The sequence below is a fragment of the Theropithecus gelada genome, chromosome 1 (genome assembly GCF_003255815.1).
Source record: "Theropithecus gelada isolate Dixy chromosome 1, Tgel_1.0, whole genome shotgun sequence".
NCBI lineage: Eukaryota > Metazoa > Chordata > Mammalia > Primates > Cercopithecidae > Theropithecus > Theropithecus gelada.
Genome location: NC_037668.1, coordinates 164756030 through 164777701, shown reverse-complemented (window position 1 = coordinate 164777701; position 21672 = coordinate 164756030). Strand labels below are relative to the sequence as shown.

Genomic DNA, 21672 nt, shown 5'->3' with positions numbered 1-21672 from the left:
CCTTCCTCCCTCCCTCCTTCCCTCCCTTCCTCCTTCCTTCCTTCTTCCCTCCCCCTTCTTCCTTCCTTCCTCCCTCCCTCCTTCCCTCCCTTCCTCCTTCCTTCCTTCTTCCCTCCCCCCTTCTTCCTTCCTTCCTCCCTCCCTCCTTCCCTCCCTTCCTCCTTCCTTCCTTCTTCCCTCCCCCTTCTTCCTTCCTTCCTTCCTCCTTCCCTCCTTTCCTCCCCACCTTCCTTCCTTCCTCCCTCCCTCCTTCCCTCCCCCCTTCTTCCTTCCTTCCTTCCTCCCTCCTTCCCTCCCCCCTTCTTCCTTCCTTCCTTCCTCCCTCCTTCCCTCCCCTTCTTCCTTCCTTCCTCCCTCCCTCCTTCCCTCCCCCTTCTTCCTTCCTTCCTTCTTTTCTTCCTCCTTCCCTCCCCCCTTCTTCCTTCCTTCCTTCCTCCCTTCCTCCCTCCATCCCTCCTTTCCTCCCCTCCTTTCTTCCTTCCTTCCTCCCTTCTTTTCTTCTTTCCTTCCTTTTCTTTTTTCTGAGATGGAGTCTCGCACTGTCACCCAGGCTGGAGTGCAATGGCGTGATCTCAGCCCACTGCAACCTCTGCCTCCCAGGTTCATGCGATTCTCCTGCCTCAGCCTCCCAAGTAAGTGGGATTACAGGTGCATGCTGCCACACCCAGCCAATTTTTTTGTATTTCAGTAGAGACTGGGTTTCACCGTGTTGCCCAGGCTGGTCTTGAACTCCTGAGCTCAGGCAATCCACCCACCTCAGCCTCCCAAAGTGCTAGGATTACTGGCGTAAGCCACTGCATCTGGCCTTTCCTTTGAATTTCTAATCTCCTCTCACACGATAAGGCCTTAAAAAGACCTGAAAGCTCCCCAGAACCCATGGTCACGAAAAGGGGCTGAAGCACCTCACTGCAATGACTAATCCCAGCCACTACAAAGCCACTTGTATTGGATGCACATCAGCAAACAGTTTCCAGCACCTGGCTCGGCTATTCACTTTAAAGTGCATTATAGAGATTACACTTCTTTTTCTTTTTCTTTTCTTTTCTTTTTTTTTTTTTTTGTGGACAGAGTCTCGCTCTGTCACCCAGGCAGCAGTGCAGTGGCATGATCTCAGCTCACTGCAACCTCTGCCTCCCAGGATCAAACCATTCTCATGCCTCGGCCTCCTGAGTAGCTGGGATTACAGGCATGCACCACTATGTCTGGCTAATTTTTATATTTTTAGTAGAGATGATGTTTCACCATATTGGCCTGGCTGGTCTCAAACTCCTGGGCTCAAGTGATCTGGCCATCTCCGCCTCCCAAAGTGCTGGGATTACAGGTGTGAGCCATCACGCCTGGCCCATTTCTTGAGTCCACACCTGACAGGGTGGGGAAGGGACCATTGGATGAAGCTGAATGGCTCAGTCAAGCTGGCCCAGGTTATACTGTGCACAAGATGATCAACAGAGCAGAACATCACAGCCACTCATGAACCCAAGGACTAGACTGGTGGTGACTCTGGAGCAGATTCTAGAACACGATCTCACCTAATGGACTGCCCTCGGTCATAGGACTTCCTTCTCGTCAGCGGGGACGTCTCTGCGGCTCGAGACTGCCTGGGGCTGGAACAGAAGAGTCCAGTGAGGCCCAGACCCATCTCCACCCCTGCCCCAACCCACATTCCTGTTCCCGTCCTTACAAAGTGCTGCCCCGGGTAGGCAGGCTGACGGTGCGTGAGACCCTGTCCCGGTAATAGGGGTCTCGGACAGATAAGCCCACTCCATCCTCTTTGATCTCAACAAGGGAGGCCAGGGACTTGGTGATGTTCTTGGTGGAGATATCCAGTGGGGGACCCAGGCACTCGGCCGACACAGCTTTCATTTGGGCAGACAGCTTGGGTTCACTCTGGGAAAGGAAGAACAGGGTGGATCAACTTGCCCAAATGGCATGGCACATAAAGGGGAGCCAGGGGAAATTCTATGTTTTTTTTTTTTTTTTTTTGAGACAGTGGTGCAAACCTGGCTCACGGCAGCCTCAACTTCCTAGGCTCATGTGATCCCCCTACCGCAGCCTCCTTGAGCAGCTGAGACTATAGGCACAGACACCATACCCAGATAATTTTTACATTTTTTTTTCTGTAGAGATAGGGTCTCGCCATGTTGTCCAGGCTGGTCTTGAACTCCTGGGCTCACAAAATCCTCTTGCCTCAGACTCCCAAAGTGCTGGGATTACAGGCATGAGCCACTACACCTAGCCCTCCCGGAAATTCTAACAAGAGAAATGATGCTGTCTTGGCCTAAGGTAGAAGACCTGATGGAAGGACCCAGACAGACATCACCTGTGTTCCACAGCTACACTCTCAGGGTTTCTGGAGAATCCAGAGCAACTGAAATGGTTTCACTGCCCGTAGTTGGACTATGTAAACACAGGATGCCCAGCCTGACTTCTTTGCAGGTCACCAGCTAATCCGTTTACCTCAAAACTATGCATAATTTGCTATTCCCAGTCTGAAGCTTTTTCCCTCCTTGTCTCCTTAAAAAACCCTGCATCTTGCTTCAGTCTAATGAAACGGATCCCTCGCTATTAGGTAAATTTCCTTATTACTGACTCTCATATGGTGGAATTGACTGTGTGCACATAAGATAACCAGACATGTAGAGGTAGGTTTTGACTCAGTGCATGAGGTAGAATCATGGGTGAGGGAAAGGGGATATTTTTGAAAAGCGGAGCCCCTAGTTATGGTGCTGTTGCCAGCAGGGTGGCAGCAGAGGCTAGCGGTCACTCTTCCACCTTCCACCCACCTCAGAAGGCATGGGCTGTAACAGGTTACCTATCTGGACAACCCCCAATTCCAGGCTAAATTTTCTTGGCACCTCCCTCCCAACTGGGGACAATATTGTATTATGGCTGAGGGACAGTAAGCAGGGAACAGGCTGTGGGGAGGCTGGCCCTGCTGCACCCACTGCCTGACTTCCAGCGGGGCTCACCTTGAACTTGAAATCATCATGGCTGGTGGACCCTTTCATGGTGAATGACTGGGAGAAGCTGAAGAAGAAGCAGAGAGAGTTCAGGATCCTGAGGAGCCCCCAAATTCAGGCTCAGCCCTGGGACCTATGGCAACTCCTCCCACCAGCCCCAGGTACATGCTGAGAGCCAGCCTCTCACTCCAGCCTGCAAACTCACCTCCCCTCAGAGAACTCTGAGATCTCCTCATCGGTGCTGGCATAGCCGTTCTCTGTGGGAGGGCAGGAGGGAGGGAAAGGGGTTGAGAAGCCTCATCCAAGTGTCGGGGGAGGGATGATGGTCTCCCTCCTATCTCTCACCCACTGGAATCAGACCAGGGCTCCTGGTGGGGGTTAGGGGTGGTTCTGGGGGAGGTGAGGGCCTCCTGGGGGTCCGAGTTCGAGAGCACTGGAGTGCCAAGGAGCTGGCAGCTTCCACCCACCCCTGCCCGTACCCTGCTGCACATTGTAGATGAGGGCCTGCAGCTCGGGGTGAGCCTCGGCCTTCTCACGCAGGGCGTCCAGGAGCAGATGGTTCTGGGAGGAGCCTGCCATATCTGTCTGCCTCAGTCGGCCCTCCAGCAGCCGGATCTGGGCTTCCTTTTGTGCCACTTGCAGTCCCTGGGGGCAGGGAACAAAGCCTGGAGTTACCCTTCCTGACCTGGGGTTGAGGGTCCCCCATATCACACAACCTGCATCCCTCAAGACACCTTGGAGGGCTCCCTTCCAGCTCCCAACATCACCCTTGTACCTAGCACAGACCTGAGAGCGCCGCCAGCCCCCTTAGCTCCCACATACACACATTAAGTGACGGTCACCTTAGGACACACCCTATTATGGGCCAGGTTACGTCCTCCCAAAACTCATATTCATCTACAGCCAAGGAGAGAGGCCCCAGAAGAAACCAGCCCTGCCAACACCTGGACCTTGGACTTCCTACCCTCCAGAACTGGGAGAAAATAAATCCCTTGTTTGAGGCTCCCAGTCTGGTACTTGGTTATGGCAGCCCTAGCAAACTCACAAAGTCCCCAGACACAAAGCAGAGCTGAGAGGAGCTCAGTGGGGCCCGGGGCAGGGGTCAGTCAGCAGAGTCTCCTGTCTCCTTCCAGAGTTACACAGATTCACACCATGTAGGGTCTGTCCCCAGAGACCACAGGCCCCAGGAGAGAAGGAGGCACATCCTCTGGTTAGCCCTCTGTCAAGGAGAGAGGAGAGGAGTCCAAGAAACGTCAAGGGACACCTGATGTTCTGGTGTAAACCCTCCTGGGTGGAATGTGGTCTGTCTGTCGTTCCCCTATACCCACATACACACACTTCTCCCTCCACCTCCAACAGACTCAAGCCCAGCACTGCTTTGGATAGGCTTGGGCCAGACACCCAGGGTCAACTTTAACAGAGGCCCTGCTGTGTGCCAGATGCCAGGCCACATCCCTTACACACAGCATCTCATTAAAGTCACACAGCAAGCTATAAGCTTGGTACGGTCATCCTCTCAGCTTTATGGCTGTGGCATGGGAGGTGCAGAGGTTAGGTGGCTTATCCTAGCCTGTGAGTGATGCAGGTGAGGAGGAGCCAGTCCCCTGGGCTTCACACTAGGGTATATCACAGAGGCATCTGTGCCCATAGAGACCCCTGCCCAGGTACACTCCCAGCTTACCTTGTCAATGGATGCCTTGAGGAAGTTGTCTAGCAGGAGGCGGGCTTCAGCCAGGGAGCAGGAGCTGATGACCACGGATGTGTCTGTGGAGTCCAGCTCCTCCTAGGACCGGGAGGCAGAGAGCCCTGTTGCCTGGGGCTGCCCCTGCCACCCACTTCTCCCGCCTCTGCCCCACCAGGCCCAGCCTTCCAGATACCTTGGTCTCCTCTAGCTGCACGATGGTGGCCTGGCAGTCGGTGATGCTATCATTGATGTAGTCAATGTTGGCTGCCAGCACCTCGATTTCCTCGGCCAGCTCCTGTAGCCCCTTCTCTTCCTCGGGGCTCTCAGCCTGCAGCCGCTCCCGCTTCTTCCGCAGTGCCTCCTGCAGGAGGAACAGCTCCTCCCTTTTCTGGGGTCAGAGGGGAGGGTGGTGATTGTGATGAAGGAGAGGCCTCAGGTAGCTGCCTAGCCCTGCCCATAGCTCCCACCACAGGCTGGCCTGTGAGGTCCCCCCAGCACCTCGGGATTCCAGAGCAGGCACAAGGAGCAGAGGGAGGTGGGGCGGGGAAAGGTTTGAAGAGCCAGAGAAGTTGGAGGTGACAGAGCATAGGCAGAGGGGTGGGATGGGAGAGAAGGGGGAGGCAGGGTTCACCTTGATGAGTCGCTCCATGTCAGCCTCCAGGTTGACAATGGTCATTCTCTGCATGACGATGTCGATGATCCGTCGCTCCAGGGACTGCCACTTGAGCCTTGCTGCCTTACTGAAGCTCTGGCTGGCCCCCTTCTTCTGGAACTTCTTTCTAGGAGACATAGGCAAAGGGGATTGGATGGGACTCCTTTTAACCTCTACAGCTCCACTGAACCCCCTACCTGGAGCTGACAGCCACGGGGACCCAGAGCACTCCCAAGAGCTTCCCTCTTCCTCACCCTGGTCCTGCCCCATATTCCCACCCCCTCTGCCCACCAGGCCAGAGGACTGCCAGTCCACCTTACCGGGCAGGCCGGGTGCCATTGACAGTGGGCGCAGGGTGGTCCCCCAAGAAGTGGTTGATTTTGCGGTTCCACTGGCGCACGATGCTGGAGACAGAGCGGGCCCCTGATTCAGCCTCAGATGAGGTAGTGCTGGCCGACACCTCGGCCCCAGAGTCCAGCATGGGTGGCTTTAGTCCTGCACGCCCTGCCACCCGCTCAGACATGGGCTTGGCCAGGCGCCTCAGTGCAGAAACCTGGGGCAGCAGGGAGAAAAGAGGGAGCCGGTGAGCTGGGTGGCCTGGAGCCACACAGAAGGGCCCAGGTTGGGGTGCCAGGCAGCAGGAACACAGAGGCTGCTCTGTGCTGGACTGGGCTTGGGCTGCAAAAGGGCCAAGGGATCTCTGTTTGATGTGACGTGAACACAAAAGAGGCTGTCACCTTCTTTTTTTTTTAATGCACAGCTCAGGCATCTGGGAATAGGCCTGCAGTCTGCCCTGCAGCCTGAGCTCTTGTTGAGAAAGGCCCTTCTAATAGGTTGGACACAATTTGGACACCAACTACACTTGCTGAATGGAAGTAGGGAGAGCCAGGGCCATAAGCAGGGCTTGCTTCCTCTCCCTGCCAGCTCTGGCAGAACTGGGAAATGCTTCCTTTACTCCACCACGAGGAAGCTGGAGGTCCAAAAGAGAAGGTAAGCAACGCACGCACGCACACTTGCACGCACACATGCGCAGCAGGGCCAAGGCCTCGTCAGCCCCTCCAGTGAGCTCACCTCCTGGGTCTTCCTCCTCAGGACCATCTCCTGCTGCCGCTTCTGGGACTCCAGAGCTCGGATCTGAAACTGTGAGAGACAGAAGAGGGCTGGGCTCCACACTCAGACACCTCAGCCCTCTCTGTGCATAGGCTGGCTAGCTCTGTAGTTGAAAGCCTGGGCTTCAGGGTGATTCTCATGCAGCCAAACTCTTGATAAAGTGGGACCCAGAGTTGAGCTCCCCTCCCCAGAGGTTGCAGTGAAGTCTGCTTTCTCCACAAGGGCAATTTCCTTAGCCTCTTCTTCCCTCCAATGAGGAAGAATCCTGGAGCAGAGGGCTCAGCCCTACTGGGACTTCTCTGCAGGGCCTGAAGCTGCACATTTCCGGCTTGCTGGTCACCTTGAGCAAGTTCTTTCCCCTCTCCAGGGCTCAAGTCCCTCCTCTTAACTAAATGTGGGGGCTGGACCAGAAGCCACAGGGTCTCATCTTTCTCTGACAGGCTGCACTGTCCTCTAAGCACGACCACTACCACTTAGGACAGTGGAGATTAAGGCCTGCTTGGTCAGGAGGGGCAGCCAGGTGCACCAGGAGGCTGGCTAGGGCCAAAGGCTCCTTGGAGGCTCAAGGGCCACCCCTCACCTCCTGTCGTCGCTGCTCCTTCTTGAGCTGTGCGATCTCCCGGTTCCTCTTGGTCTCCACTAGCCGCCGCCGCTGCTGCTCCTCACGCATCTGCTTCATCAGGGCCACCTGGGATGGGCAGAGGTGATGGTGGTGAGACAGGACTGGGAGGCAGGTGGCCCACACTCTCCAGGGAGGGGCCAGCTCTGAGGGCATGGAGCAGGGACAGTGGCGAGCCAGGCAACCCTGGCTTAGGGCCTCAGGGTCTGAAGTGAGGGGTTCTACCTCCCACTCCTCCATAGGAGCTGAAGCCATCTGGGCAACCTGCCAAAAGGAGTGGCCTCACAGCCAGCCCAGCAGTGCAGGTGCCCCACTCCGCAGGGCCCAACTGTGGCCCTCGCTGCTTGGAATGCCACAGCCCCTGGTGGCCTTCACCCACAGCCACTGTCCTGTGGCCATTCCAGAAACAGTCTGGGTTGCTGGAGGCAGCTAATCCTCTTCCCTACTGAAGGCTGAGCTGCAGACAGGGCTGAGGTGAAGGTCAGGGCCCTCATGGCCAGGCTCATGGTGACAGCAATAAAAACCACCATTATTTACTGAGATCCGGCTATATGCCAGGCACTCTCCTCATGACAATCATGAGAGAGACGTTATCGTTCCTGTTTTATAAACAAGGAAATGAGCCTCAGAGAGACAAAAGGGCTTAAACTCATAAAACTAGTAATAGATGGCCTATTCCGAAAACAAATCATTGCCTTCCAGTCGGCTTTTCCTGCAGCCCCAGGGATGGCTCCATGGTAAGTCAGCAAAGCTAGGGACCAAGCACAGAGAACCTGGACCCCAGAGTTGTTGGAAATGTAGCCAAAGGCACAGAGAGCACCATTAGTGTGGCCGGACGCAACTCTATGTGCTGGGAGGCCACTGACCTGGGGCCCTGTGGCATCTGCCTCCCTATTCCTGGCGCCCAGAACATACAAGTGTAATGTACACAGGGTTTTGGACACCTTCCAAGTGACAGGGGCATGAGAAACACATGACAGTTGATCCTTCCTCTGCCACTGAAGCCTCGGACATCACCAGGAATGTCATCAATCTGCCCTGCCCTCAGAACAGTCAAGAAAGGAAACAGGCCGAGCGCGGTGGCTCACACCTGTAATCCCAGCACTAGCACTTTGGAGGCTAAGGTGGAAAGAATGCTTGATTCTAGGAGTTCAAGATCAGTCTGGGCAACATAGTGAGACTCTGTCTCCACCAAAAATAATACAAAAACTAGCCTGGTATGGTGGTGTGTGCCCATAGTCCCAGCTACTCAGGAGGCTGAGGTAGGAGGATTGCTTAAGCCCAGGAGGTTGAGGCTGCAATGAGCTGTGTTAGGGCCACTGCACTCCAGCCCAGGCAACAGAGCAAGACTCTGCCTTTAAAACAAAACAAAACAAAAGAGAGAGAAAGAAGAAGGAAATGGCATGAGGGAGTGGGTTAATGGCCAGCAGGGTCAGCTTCTCTCTGGGAGGGTGGGAGGACAGGCAGGCTCTGTTGGGGTGAATCTGCAGAGAATAGGAGGGATTGCTTGCTGTTGGGGCTGTGGGGTCCAGAATGAGTGTTCTCCCAAAGGACTAGAAGAACAAGCCAGACCCTTGGCTAAAAGTGGACCTGAAAACTCCAGCATCCCAGGAGCTGTGTGCAAACCCAAGGTGTCAGGTATCTTCTGGGGTCAGGAGCTTAAGGATTCCTGGGGAGGTGCTATGTCTTCCTGGTCAAAGACCCATCCAGCTGACTTTGCATGTATGGCCAAACTCCATGGTGGCTACCACAGAGGCAAAGGTCTCAGAACAGGTGAGCACATTCCAGGCACACGACAAGCAGAAACAGGCCATGGTACCCGAGACTAGCATCACTCCACAGGTTTAAGGTAGAAGGCATTGTGGCCTCTCTCTGAGAGACGCTGTGGCTGCAAGCTCCACCCCAGTTCCATTCTGTGAATCGCTGGGGCCCTGTAGCTGAACAGCCATGGGAGGATTCTGGGGCACTGGCTCTCACAGTGTCTGGTTTGAATCCTTGGCTGCTGCACCCTCTGTCCCTCCAACAGAAAGCCTGGGCCCCTCCTGGGATGACCCAAGGGTGTTCCTCTCAGGTTCTAGCTCTGGGTTCATAAGAGCACGGTCAATGTGGACAGAGCCGGGCACGTGGCTGAAGCAGCTCAGCAATCCAGAGACTGAAACACAGGTCTACACATGAGCCTTCTGTCAGATGCATCTTGGCGTTATATTATTTGCCCGGCTTCAGAGCCATATAAGCATCTTCCCTCATGAGGCTCTCCAGGGCCTCTGCAGCTGAGATGTGAGCTGGCCAGGACAGGATAGGGTATCCTGCAGAGGCACCAGCCGGGAACCCCCAGGGAGACAGAGTAGGGACGCACATAAGCGCACCGCAGAAGTGCTCCAGAAGCTGCTGCAGAATGTGCAGGCCCCTGGTGGGAGTGCTGTTCCACCTGAGATAATGAAGGCCCACCAGTCCCTCCCTGCTAATGAGCAGGTGCCTGGGGCCCTTGGGTGATCTGGGTACTTGAGTCCACACTAGAGTCTCAACACACCACAGGGTGAACACACTGAAGGACATGGTGCAAATGGGGGCTCCTTGGGGCTAGCCCAGGCCATGCAGGTATGAGCACAGCAAGGCGGGGACTTCTCCACTCTGGTCAGGCTGATGAAGCCTCCAGACCTGCAGCCCAGGCTTGGGGACAGAGCCTGCCCAGGTGAGGTGGCTGGGCCTCAATGACAGCTATGGGTTCACCTCTTCTCAGAATCTACATCAGCCACCACTGCATTGCCTCTCTCCTCTGCATACTGAGTCGGCCGGGAGGGTGTAGCTACCGATGACTCCTAGATGCCCCATCAGCCTCAAGCACCGGGGAGCTCCCCTTCCCTACATCTCTGTCCCCAAGGCCAGCCCTTCACAGCTTGCTGGGGCTGCCACCCGTGCCCAGGGCTTAGCCCAGGGCTGTGGGGATCTCGGCTCTACTGAGGGCTGAGGGTCAGAGCAGGCAGGAATGTAGGGCTTGGAAGGCCCAGACGGAGCGAGGACTGAAAGGGAGCATGGATCTGCTGAGCCCCAGGCGAGAGCCAGAACACACCAGACACCGGAAACACAAGCCTGAGCCCCGAAGTCAGAAGAGCAGGGGCAGACCCCAGGTCCCAGAGACTAGAGCACTCTGAGTGGTGGCAAAGTAGAAAAGGGAGGCGCTGTGCCACCCGCAACACACAGTGGCTTGGGAGCCAGAGAACTGAGTTCAAATCCCAGTGCTACCTCTTGGAAGCTGGAATTAACTTCTCTGAGCCTCACTTTCTCATATATAAAAGAATAATAATAGACTTCTTTCATGAGGTTCTTCTAAGGACTGAATGTAATCATGCATGTGAGATGACTAGTTTGGAGCCTGGTCATAGTAAATGTTCAAATGATGACAACTGTTACTATCATCATTCAGAGCCAGATCGCACCAAATGAGAGGCCTCCTGTGCGCTTTGTGCAGACCCGAAGCAAGTGTGCTGCGGCCTCCCCAACAGGAGGCAGCCCCACCGAGTGGGGTCCCCTGAAATCCTCACCTGCCCTGAACACGACCCTGTGCACCCCAGCATCCCTGCACACTAGCCCCACTACTGGGGCAGGTTGTTTCGCCTTGGATGATGCACTTAGCTAAGAGGACTGTGTCAAGGGTCAAGACAGGGTCAAACTAGGTAATGCTGTGTATGGAGAAGAGAATCCACACTTGACGGCAATTATTATTTTTACCATGGTGAGTGGATTCTAAGAAGATGTCACGTGCACTCCAGGTCCCACTCCTCACACCCTCGACCCCTACCTTGGCCTTCTTCATCTCAGCCACCTCGGCCTGTAGCTTCTTCAGCTCCCTCTCATAGCGCGACTGGTTCTTGAGCAGCCGGGCGTGCTCCTTCTGGGCGGCCTGCAGCTTCTGCAGGTCCCGGTTCATCTCCCGCAGCCTCTTCTCGTAGTCTGCCTTGATCTTGTTGGCCTTCTCCTCCGTGTAGCACTCCATGGTGCCTGAGAGCAACAAGAAGCAGCTGTTGGTGCTGAGTCCCTAAGGGCTCCCACTAAATATAGGGACATCAAGGGGGAACACAGGAAGCCTCTGTTCCAGTCCCATTGTATGACCTCGGGCAACTCATACCCCTCTCTGAGCCTGTTGCATCATTTGAATGAGGGGTTAAGACTAGTCGATGCCCAAGGCCCCTTCCTGCTCTGACATCCTATTGAAATGGGCAGGGGTGTTTTCATCTTGGATCTCTGAAGCCCTGGTCCCCAGCTTCCCATGAGGGTCCTGTAGCTCACTCATGCTGGCTGGGTTCTGACCCATGATCCAGTGTTGGAGGAAAGAGCTGGGGTCCGTGGGAAGGGGAAGAGTTAGCAAGAGAAGACAGAATGGTGTGGGCCAGGGCACAAGGAATAAGCTGATTCTCCACTCTTGGCCTCTCCTACCAGAACTACCAACAGACATCTCCAACTTAACAGGTACAAAACCCAACTCCTCATTCCTACCCCTCTCCCATCTCAGTACACAGCATCATGCTCCTTCCAGAAGCTCACACCCTGAGGCATCCTTGGCTCCCCTCTCCCTCACATCCGCCTCCCAGCAATCAAAGTCTTCTGGCTCAACCTGCAAAATATATCCAGAATCTGACTTCTCACTACCTCCTAAGCCACCTCTCCTGGGATCTTTAGTAGAACAGTTTCCTAAGTGGTCTCCAGTTTCCACTTTCACTCCCCCATGCAGCAGCCAGAGTAGTCTTTTAAAAATGCTTTTAAATTTGGTATCATGTAGCTCTCTTGAAACGCCACACATCCCGTCTCCTCAGAGTATAAGGCAACCTCTTTATAATGACATTTCTTCTCCAACCTGTCCCCTCTCACTGTGCTCTAGCCATCCTGGTCCCCTCATCATTCTACCAAAATGTCAGGCACATGGCAGCCTTATGGCCTTGGCATCTCCTGTTCCCTCTGCCTGGGACGCTCTTCCCGTGGTTGGTGCTGCTCTAGCACTATCACCTCCTTCGAGTCTTTGCTCAGTAAAGTCTTCACGACCATCCTTTAAAAAACTCCAATTCGGCCAGATGGAGTGGCTCACGCCTGTAATCCCAGCACTTTGGGAGGCTGACACAGGCAGATCACAAGGTCAGGAGTTCAAGACCAGCCAGGTCAATATAGTGAAACCCTGTTTCTACTAAAAATACAAAAATTAGCTGGGCATGGTGGTGGGTGCCTGTAGTCCCAGCTACTTGGGAGGCTGAGGCAGGAGAATCATTTGAACCCGGGAGGCAGAGGTTGCAGTGAGCCAAGATCACGCCACTGCACTCCAGCCTGGGTGACAGAATGAGATTCTGTCTCAAAAAAACAAAAACAAAAAACAAAACAAAACTCCAACTCACTCTTCAGCAGTTCCTGTTCCCCTTCCTGGCTATACTTATGACCATCTGACACCCTACAGATTCTGTTCTTTCTTTTATGTCTGTCTTTCCCCACTAGAATGTACGCTGCACGAGAGCAGGGATTTTGTCCACTCCAATATCTCTAGCACTAGGACAATGTCTGCTCTATAAGACATATTCAACATGTGTTTGCTGAATAAGCACATCAATGAACGAATAAATAAAAAATGGAATGAATGGGCTGAAGAGCAGCATAATGAAGATAGAATGCAAGAACGTTTACAAACAGGTCCAAAGGAAAAGACCCAAGGAACTGACTGCAGGAGGAAAGGCTGGGAATGTCATGTTCGTGTGCCTAGGTATATAAAGAATTCTAATACGTGACATGATAGCAAACAACGATAACAACAATAACAACAACAACAACAACAAATCAATTTAGAATGTTTCATAGGAACTAGGGTTAGACATAAGAACCTTTAACTGTGGGTCAAAGGGCCAAAGTGAAAGGTTGGGAAGTCCCTTGCCTAGAAGGCCAGGATAACCCCAACACGCCAGCTGCTTTTGACAGAGGAGGGGCTCAGGGGAAAGGGAGGGTCCGGATGGGGTGGAGGGGCGTGGCGCTGGCCTCACTGAGGTTCTGCAGCACGCGGTCGCGCTCCAGCTGTGTGTCTCGGATCTTGTTCTGCAGCAGAATCAGCTTTTCCTCATACTGGTGCTTGAGCGTCTGCAGCCGCCGCTGGCTGTTCTCCAGTTCATCGATCAGCTTCTGCTTGATTTCGATCTCACAAGTCAGGTCGGCCAGGTCCGCCTGGAAGTTCACCTCTATAGGGGCACAGAGAGGCCCAGCCCAGCGTTAGGGTGAGGGGCAAAATGGGGAGCAGATGTGCCAGTCTTGGGGAGCTGGGACCCTCTTTTGGTCAGCCACAACCAATCAGTGACCAGAGAGCAAAAGGATAAATCCCAATGCAGGTAGAATGCGACCAGAAGGAGCAACACATTTAAAAAGCGGCTCCAGAAAGGCAAGGTGGCACTCAGGAGCTGCCAGGGGGGACCTACACGTCCTTCCCAGCCCAGCCATTCCTGAGGCCAGCATCCACCTGTTCCAGATGACGTGGGACCAGCTTGGTGGAGGAGGGTGGGATGGCTGAGAGCACCTTACAGGGCTAGGGCCAGGGCTGGCAGCAGGCAGGCCTGAAAGGGCAGGCATCTCCATTTAGAGGAGAGGGCTTTGGCACCAGTCAGGCCTATGTTCACGTTTGCTCTGCATGGACCACACTGGGAAAGGTCACTAAACCCATGTGAGCTTGTTCCTCTGTGGTAATATAGGGAAGCTCACAACACCTATGCATACAGTTGCAGTGAAGACTGAAAGAACCCAGCCGCTCAAAGGGTTAAGGTAAGTACAGTGCCTGGCACCTAATGAACGACCAGGAAGTATTCGCTGTCATTCCCATCATGATGCTGTTGTCATTGGGTTCATGTCTGGGAGTGCTGGGGCATGGACATCATAATCTTTGAGCAGGGCGCAATCCCACCCTTGGGCACTGGCAGCCAGGCATTGCATCCTCCACAGCCCACAGCCCAGGCCCACACACCCTTCTCCTCGGGGTCTGAGTCTGAGTCCACCAGGCTCTCTTCACTGCCCGAGTCCTCGTCTTCATCCTCTCGCCCTTCTTCCTCCTCACAGCCACTCTCGTCTCGCTCTTCCTCCTCCTGGGCACCAGGCACCATTGGGGTGGGCCTGGCCTCAGAGAGGGGAGCCCAGAAGCAGAGGTGCGTCCCGACACAATGCCTCAGGTGTGTCAGGAGGGTGGGGATTGGGGCAGGCCACAGCTGAGCCCCCCAGCCCACCCCCCACTCCCGGAAGAGCGCCGCCTCCCCCAGCGTCCCCGCAGAACCCCTCTGGGAGGGCCTCCCCACCTGCATCATCCATTTGGGATGAGGTGGGGGCCTAGGGGATGGAGATCACCATGGTAACCAGTCAGAGATATAAGGAAATACAAGGATCAACTGGATGCAGACTCAACCACCTCCCTCACTCTATACAAGGATGCGATGGGGCCCCCAACCCCAGCAGGGACACAGGGCATGCATGTGGTGAGGTGGGACAGGCCGTGCTCCTCACCTCCTCGGCCTCGTTCTCATCCGTCTCCTCACTGTTCTCCTGTTGGAGTTTTGCCCTCTTTTTGAAGGCTTCCTTCTCGGGGCTGCTTAGGGAGGGCAGGGAGGCTGGATTAGGAAGGCCGCCCCTGCCTTGAGCACACAGGCAGGGTGGCGGCAGCGGCAGGACAGGAGGCCTCTCACCAGAGGGCGGGGAAAACGCTGGCTCCTACTCTGCAGAGAGCCCCGCTGCTCTTCCCTAGGGCCACCCAGAGCTGACCTTGGCTCAGCTCAGTCCTTCCTCTCCTTGGGGGAAAGCATATGGCGGGAGAACGTGGGGGAGGGAGGTTGCCCAAAAGGCTGAGCAAATCTGCGCCACGAATTCCCAAGCAATACTGAGGCAGCCCCTGGGGCTAGGGACGTGGAGGTTCCCTCCTAAACAGCTGGTGGGCAGCAGTCCTCCTGGGGGACGGGCAGGGTCCACTGGGGCGATCTGAGGGCTCTCGTGGGCGGGGACGACACTCCACTCACCTCTTCCTGCGCTGCCTGACCTCCTTCTTCTTTAGCCGCTCCAGGTCCTGCTTGGCCCTACGGATCACCTCCGAGGCATCCTCCATGGAGCTGGCTGGGCTGCCCCCGAAGGCCGGGGCGGCTGGAGACGCACCCAGGGCGTAGGGGCTCCTAGCCGAGGCCCGTGAGAGGCTGCGGCGCAGGGACTCGTTCATGGCTTCACTCTCCAGGAGCTTTGTCCTGCGGGGGAAGAGCGAGTGGGCGGGGCCGAGTGAGCTGCCACCCACTTGGCGTCACCTGGCCGAGGTCCCCTTCCCGTGCACACCTGCCGGGGCGGGGCTCACTCACTCACCGCAGCTCTTCAATCTCCCGGATGTAGTTCTGGATCAGTGCGCCAATGGCCTCATTGCCATCGCCTGGAATGGGAAGGTGGGAAGGAGGGTGCGATGAAGACGATAAATAGGCCGGCGCGGTGGCTCAGGCCTATAATCCCAACACTTTGGGAGGCCAAGGCGGGCGGATCACCTGAGGCCAGGAGTTTGAGACCAGCCTGACCAACATGGAGAAACCCCGTCTCTACTAAAAATACAAAATTAGCCGAGCATGGTGGTACATGCTGCTAAGCCCAGCTACTTGAGACGTTGAGGCAGGAGAATCACTTGAACCCGGGAGGTGGACATTGCGGTGAGCCAAGATCACACCATTGCACTCCAGCCTGGGCAACAAGAGCAACACTCCGTCTCAGAGGAAAAAAAAAAAAAAAAAGATAAATAGCAGCGAGGGTCTTCACCGCTGATACTACTGCTCTTATATCTGTTCCTCGAATAGGGTAGCTCATATGGGCCTTTTCCAAAAAGAAATCTATAGAAAAAAATACTTCGCACAGAGGTATACAAGCACTGTTGACCTAAATCCCCATCACTAGAAGGCTATTGTAATAAATTTATTCATCATTGCTACATATGGGACACCATGGCAGAAGATTAAGAGAAGTAGGTTTTTTAAAATTTTTATTTTTTGGTTAGAGCCAAGGTCTTGCTCTGTCGCCCAGGCTAGAGTCACAGCTGATTGCAGCCTCAACCTCCTGGGCTCAGTCAATCCTTCCATCTCAGCCTCCCCAGTAACGAACTACAGGCACGTGCCACCACATCTGGCTAATTTTTGTATTTTTTTGTAGAGACTAGGTGTCCCTATGTTGCCCAGGCTGGTCTCAAACTCCTGGGCTCAAGAGATTTTCCTGCCTTGGCCTCCCAAAGTGCTGGGATTACAGGCGTGAACCAGAAGTAGGTTTAATATGGAAAGATTTATAAAACATAATGCTAAATGAAAAAGGGAAGTCTTAGAGCAATATATATAATCTCATACATAGAAAAAGTAATCTATATCATACACACATTTAAGAATGTATATGAATACACATTCATACTTGAAACAAATACTGACAAAGGCATGGGAAAATACACACCAAGCTGCTCACAGAGGTTCCTTCTGAGACGTAGAGAGGGCTTGGGGTGGAGGGTTCAGGGACAGGTGATTTTAATCTTTTGCTTCATATAGTGATGTATTGTTTGCATGTTGAACAAGAAGGATGTGTTCATGTATTGCTTGTGCCATACAAAAATGTTTTAAAATCAAGTGAAAAAAAATGCATAAATGAGTTGAACTGTGAATTGACTGGCTGGCTTAGTCTACCTGATACTCTGGGGTGGGTGTGGAGAGATGGGTTCCTAGCCTGTTGGTGCTCTGACATGACCTGGCACGGCCCAACTCACCAGCCTTGGCTAGCAGCAGGTTGGCCTCCTGGCTCATGAGCTGGGTGACGCGGTTATTGATGGCGTCGATGGCCTCCTGCATGGCTTTCACCCGCAGCCGCAGGGCCGCATTCTCCTTCTGTAGCATGGCATTCTCCCGGAACAGGTCGCTATAGCCCTCAGCGCCATCCTCTCCTATCACTCGCTTGCCCTGGGAGCAGGGGCAAAGGGGAGCAGTCAGGCGGCACAGCTCACAGGTGGAGGAAGGGGTTGATGGTGCCTCTCCCTCTGCCAGTGCCCTGGCCTTCCCCTGTATATGGCAGCATCACCAGTCTTCCCTGCCCCAGGTTTCCTAAAACACAGCTGCTGGTCCCCAACACGCAAAAACCTTACACAGTTCTCCTTGACAATAAAAAGTCCAAATTTTGTAACCAGCCACTCAAGGCCTCTCACAATCTTACTTGACCTAACTTTCCACAGTGTATTTTCATATCTCCATAAACTCTAGTCCAAGGGTCAAAACTCTCTCTGCCAGGCAGTTGGCATAAATGAGTCAGGCTGGTTGTAAGACAATAGGGAGTGGTAGAGACTGGAGCTAAGAAAGTCCCAGACTTAGTCTAAAAGGGGCAGTCCCTATGCCTCTCCAGTCAACTTAGTACCATAAGTTGTTAGATCTTTAAAATTTATAGCAAAACTGAAACTCCCTGACTTTCAGAAAGGTTGACAACTAAGCTGTATTCTTTTAAAACAAGTGCAAGCCAAACCAAAACTCATCTATGTGCCAGATTCAGGCCATGGGCTACCAATTGGTGACTTCTGTCTCAGTCACATAGAATTAGACATTTCCCCCAAAGGACCCATTTTTTCCCACTCTGTTCCTTTGTGCATGGCTTGTTCTTTACCTAGAATGGCTGCCCCATCTCATTTTGCTGTTACCTCATTCATTCTTCAAAATCCATATAAAAGACCCCTTTTTCCATGGGTCCTCTCTGACCATCCAAGCAAGTAAGGCCAACTCTCTCCTCTGCCCCTCTGCAGCACACTGGATACTCCTGTGGGCCCCTCTATCAGTGATTCTGTGCCAGTCTAGCAGTCTTATCTGTTCCAACACAACACATTCGGCAGACATGAAAACACCCTGGAGAGTGTCTGCCCTGTGCATAAGATCTATGCAACAAAAGCCGGGGAGCCCTTCTTTCTTGGACTTAGTATTCTAAAATCTTGAGGGCTCAGACTGTGCTTGATTCACCTGGGTGAGTCCCTAACAGTGAGCATCATGCCTGGCACACAACTGATGCTCAACAGTCATGTCCAAAGTGGATGGTGGGTGATAGGGAGGTGGGAGGGATGCTGAGGAAGTTAGGATGAGGCTGCAGGGCAGAGGGTGCATATGGAGCACCAGCTCCAAGCAGGGGTGCTGGGCAATGCCCAGAAGCATGCTCACCGCCTTATACTCCATCAGCTCCATCTGCAGCCGAGCAATCTCAGCCCGCAGTGCGCTGATTTGCTGGCTGGTCTTGTCCTGGTTCACTACCACCTTGTTCTTGATGTTACGGGCTCGATTGGCATATTTGAGGGTGTTGAGGGTCTCCATGAAGTCTCGGTCTGAGGGGCTCACACAGGCGATCATGATGGTCTGGCTGGGGGTGCAGAAAGGCTGGTGTGAGGATGAGGGACACGGCCAGCCCCCAGAAGCACTGCCTCAGGGCAGAGGTCCTGCTCCCATCCCTTTCCCCTACTACCTTAATGCCCAAAGCATGTGGGCACTCAGGACAGAACCTGGGATGTGGGGATCTGGACCATCTAGCCAGGAGTTTTCACTGCAACAGCAGGTAACCATAGTAAAGGCGGCTACCAAGGCTGGGGAGGTGGTGATGCATAATTGCCAGAGTCCTTTGCTTGGTGATGAGGATGAGTCACAGCCTTGAATTTTCTAGCATTTCTCATCTATCATCTTGCCTGGGTCATATGACTTCCCCGAGAATGTCTCTCCCTGTTTTACTGATAAGGAAACTGAGTCTGACCATAGCTGCCTAAAGGTCATAAAGCACCTCAAGGTTCCTACCTCCTAAACCTGCAGCCTAGGATGGGAAGGCCTTCTCCTCCTGGGGCAGGCTTGCACCATACCCACACGGCACTATTTTCCAGGAACCTCCCTGCCTCCCCTGTCCCTTCCCTGGGTGTTGGTCACCAGATACCTGTTGCCCCCCAGCGAATCCTGGAGGAGCCGAGTGAGCTTGGAGTCCCTGTAGGGGACGTGCACCACCTTCTTGCTCTGGTCCCCTAAGGCGCTGATCACATTGCCCAAGGCCAGCTGTGGGAGACAGACCCTGGCACTCAAGAGTCACTCAGGGAGAGAAGGGTAGGGAGGGACAAGAAAATCCCCAAACCATCTGTACCTGCCTCTCTGGCCCCAGCAGCCCTTTTGCTCCCTGGGTGGGTTTATAGGCAGATGGATAAACTGGTGAAACGGGGAAGTTGGGGGCAGGGCTGAGGCCTGAGAGCGAAGGGCTAACTGGCAAGATGTCCAAGGAGGACTCAGCAGGCGTGGGACTGCAGGGCCTTGGAGGGGTCTGAGACTGAGCTGTGTGGGTGCTGGGGCTGATGACCCGCCAGGTGCCTACCAGGCCACAATTGATGGAGATGCCCTCCTTGGCCCGCTCGCCAGTAGCCCCTGTCCGCTTCAGCCGCTCTGAGCCGGCCAGGTCCACAAAGTGAAACTTAGCGGTGAGTGTCTCATACTCATTCGAGGGAGGTGTACCATCAGGAAGCCCAGTCACCGCCTCATTCACCTGCAACAGAAGTCAGCTCTGACTCACCCAGCCCTCGCCTACCTCACTGGCTCCCCTGCTCACAGTACTGCCGTCCAGGAGAGGCAGGGCGGACGGCCAAATACCTTGCCCTTCGCACATGCAGAGCATCTGACAACGTGTAGAGTACTTGCTCAAGCCTGATTTCCATTTAATCCTCACAACACCATGATTGAGAGATCATTAACTGATTTTACAAATCGGGCAACTGAGGCTCAAGAAAAATATAAAAGTCAACAAATGGCAGAGGCCAGCCTCAATCTGGTTTGCTGTCTCTGAATCTGTGGCCCCTCATCTTGCCCTTCCTGGGATACCCTGTAGCAAGCTGGCTCCTGGGCCCCCTGCAGGCTCCTCACCAGGTCGGGCTGGGTGCACATGCGCATCTGGCACAGGTGGATGGTAAAGATGGCATGGGAGCGTGAGCTCTGCACGTTCATCTGGGTGCTGGCTGTGGTGCGGGACAAGGCCCCCTGCTTCAGGCACTGGATCAGCTGGAAACAGAAGCAGAAGTGAGGGCTTGGGATTACTGTGGTGCCAGCCCCTGCCCTTTCAGGATGCCCTGGGCCTGCTCCAGACCTCCAGCAGATGCTCACCTCCTCCTGGGAGTGGATGAGGCGAGAAGTGACGCCGGTGGTGTAGATGCCACCGTTTGCATCCTCATGGATCTTGATGTTGGACCTGCGGTGGCGGGCGTCAGGGTCACGGGTGCTGTCAAACAGGTCAAGGATCTCCTCATTGTAGAGCTGTGCAGGAAGGAAACAGCTGAATTCATAGGGCATGCAGTGGGGCCCTAGGTGGCTGCCACATGCCTATAAACCATCTCTGTTTTACAGATGTGGAAACTGAGGCTGTGGGTCCCCTCTGGATTCTGAATCCCATAGCCTTTCTGCAGGACACGGGCAGGAGGCAGCTGGGCCCTGGGCAGAACTAGCTGGAGGCTGCACACTGTTCCTCATCCTCAAGGAACCAGCAGCCAGCAGCTTGGTCATAGCAGGGGCTAAGGACCAAAAGAGGACAAAGGCATACGGGTCCCAGATGTAGGAGATGAGGAAGATGTGGCCACAATTTGAGCAGATCCTGTTGTATTCCTGGTCTGGGAAAGAGTAGATGGGGATGTGATTCCAGATGAGGGAGGGCAGAGACAGAGCTCAGTGGAGACCAGGGGAGCCATGCCCTGGCCCTGACTGTCTCTGATGTGACGACAAGCTCTCAAAGGGGAGGAACACACCTGTGTGCCTTGCCCTATGCTTGCCAGCAGGTGGGCATGGAGAGCACGCCACTGTGGCCCAGTGTCCTGGAGAGGGCCTGGTGAGACCATCGTGGGGAGGGGGCCTGGCCAGGAGCAGTCACCCCATTTCAGGTGGTCTCAGCCAAGGAGATTCCTGTGTTTGGAACTGCTGGCAGGGAATGTGTCATCTGCTGAAGATCTGGGATGTTCAGCAGGCAGGGAGCTAGGGCTGAGGAGTGGAATAAGGGATGGGGGCAGCTAGGGCAGCAGCCAAGAAAATGCTGTGGGACTAAGGGGGAGACTGCAGCCCTCTGACATCTGGGGCTCTGACAGCCCTAAAAGGACAAAAATACTCCACATGAATGGGGAAGAGGAGATAGAAAGGATGGCGCAGATGGGGGCCTACGTCTGTCTGTATGTGTTGGGGTAGACACACTCTATCATTCGACATCTTGTGGTTCACCCTATGGAACTGATTTTCTAGGAACCTGCTCTTCTGGGCTTCTCCATGGCAACAGGACAGGGAAGGGAGGAAAACAAAGAGATGTGAGAGAGAAGCTTATTGAGATACACAAGCAGCAAGACACAGACATGGACATGAACACAGACACACATACACAGACACCCACAAACAGACACAGAGATACACAGATGCAGACACAGAGACACACAGACACACACAGACAGACACAGAGACACACACACACAGATACACACACACAGAGACATACAGACACACACACAGACACCCACACACACAGAGACACAGACACAGAGACATACAGACACACACAGACACAGAGACACACACACACAGACACCCACACACAGACACAGAGACACACACGCACAGACACACACACA

At 54.2% G+C, this 21672-nt stretch overlaps 1 protein-coding gene across 4 annotated transcripts in view; it reads right to left on the bottom strand.

Annotated features, from left to right (window-relative positions):
• KIF21B (kinesin family member 21B) overlaps window positions 1-21672 on the bottom strand; it is a 54922-nt gene that overhangs the window by 17071 nt on the left and 16179 nt on the right. For all 4 annotated transcript variants that reach the window (XM_025359554.1, XM_025359573.1, XM_025359562.1 and 1 more), the window contains exons 4-26: window positions 20174-20323; window positions 19937-20071; window positions 19395-19562; window positions 18969-19084; window positions 18215-18410; window positions 16792-16981; window positions 15372-15435; window positions 15041-15259; window positions 14535-14616; window positions 14005-14122; window positions 13040-13231; window positions 10825-11024; window positions 6987-7094; window positions 6368-6436; window positions 5617-5849; window positions 5276-5423; window positions 4838-5032; window positions 4642-4743; window positions 3440-3605; window positions 3166-3217; window positions 2970-3027; window positions 1682-1887; window positions 1530-1604 (exon numbers count right to left, since the gene is read on the bottom strand). In XM_025359554.1, coding sequence (XP_025215339.1) covers window positions 1530-1604; window positions 1682-1887; window positions 2970-3027; window positions 3166-3217; window positions 3440-3605; window positions 4642-4743; window positions 4838-5032; window positions 5276-5423; window positions 5617-5849; window positions 6368-6436; window positions 6987-7094; window positions 10825-11024; window positions 13040-13231; window positions 14005-14122; window positions 14535-14616; window positions 15041-15259; window positions 15372-15435; window positions 16792-16981; window positions 18215-18410; window positions 18969-19084; window positions 19395-19562; window positions 19937-20071; window positions 20174-20323 — 3242 coding nt within the window. The remainder of the gene's footprint in view (window positions 1-1529; window positions 1605-1681; window positions 1888-2969; window positions 3028-3165; window positions 3218-3439; window positions 3606-4641; window positions 4744-4837; window positions 5033-5275; window positions 5424-5616; window positions 5850-6367; window positions 6437-6986; window positions 7095-10824; window positions 11025-13039; window positions 13232-14004; window positions 14123-14534; window positions 14617-15040; window positions 15260-15371; window positions 15436-16791; window positions 16982-18214; window positions 18411-18968; window positions 19085-19394; window positions 19563-19936; window positions 20072-20173; window positions 20324-21672) is intronic.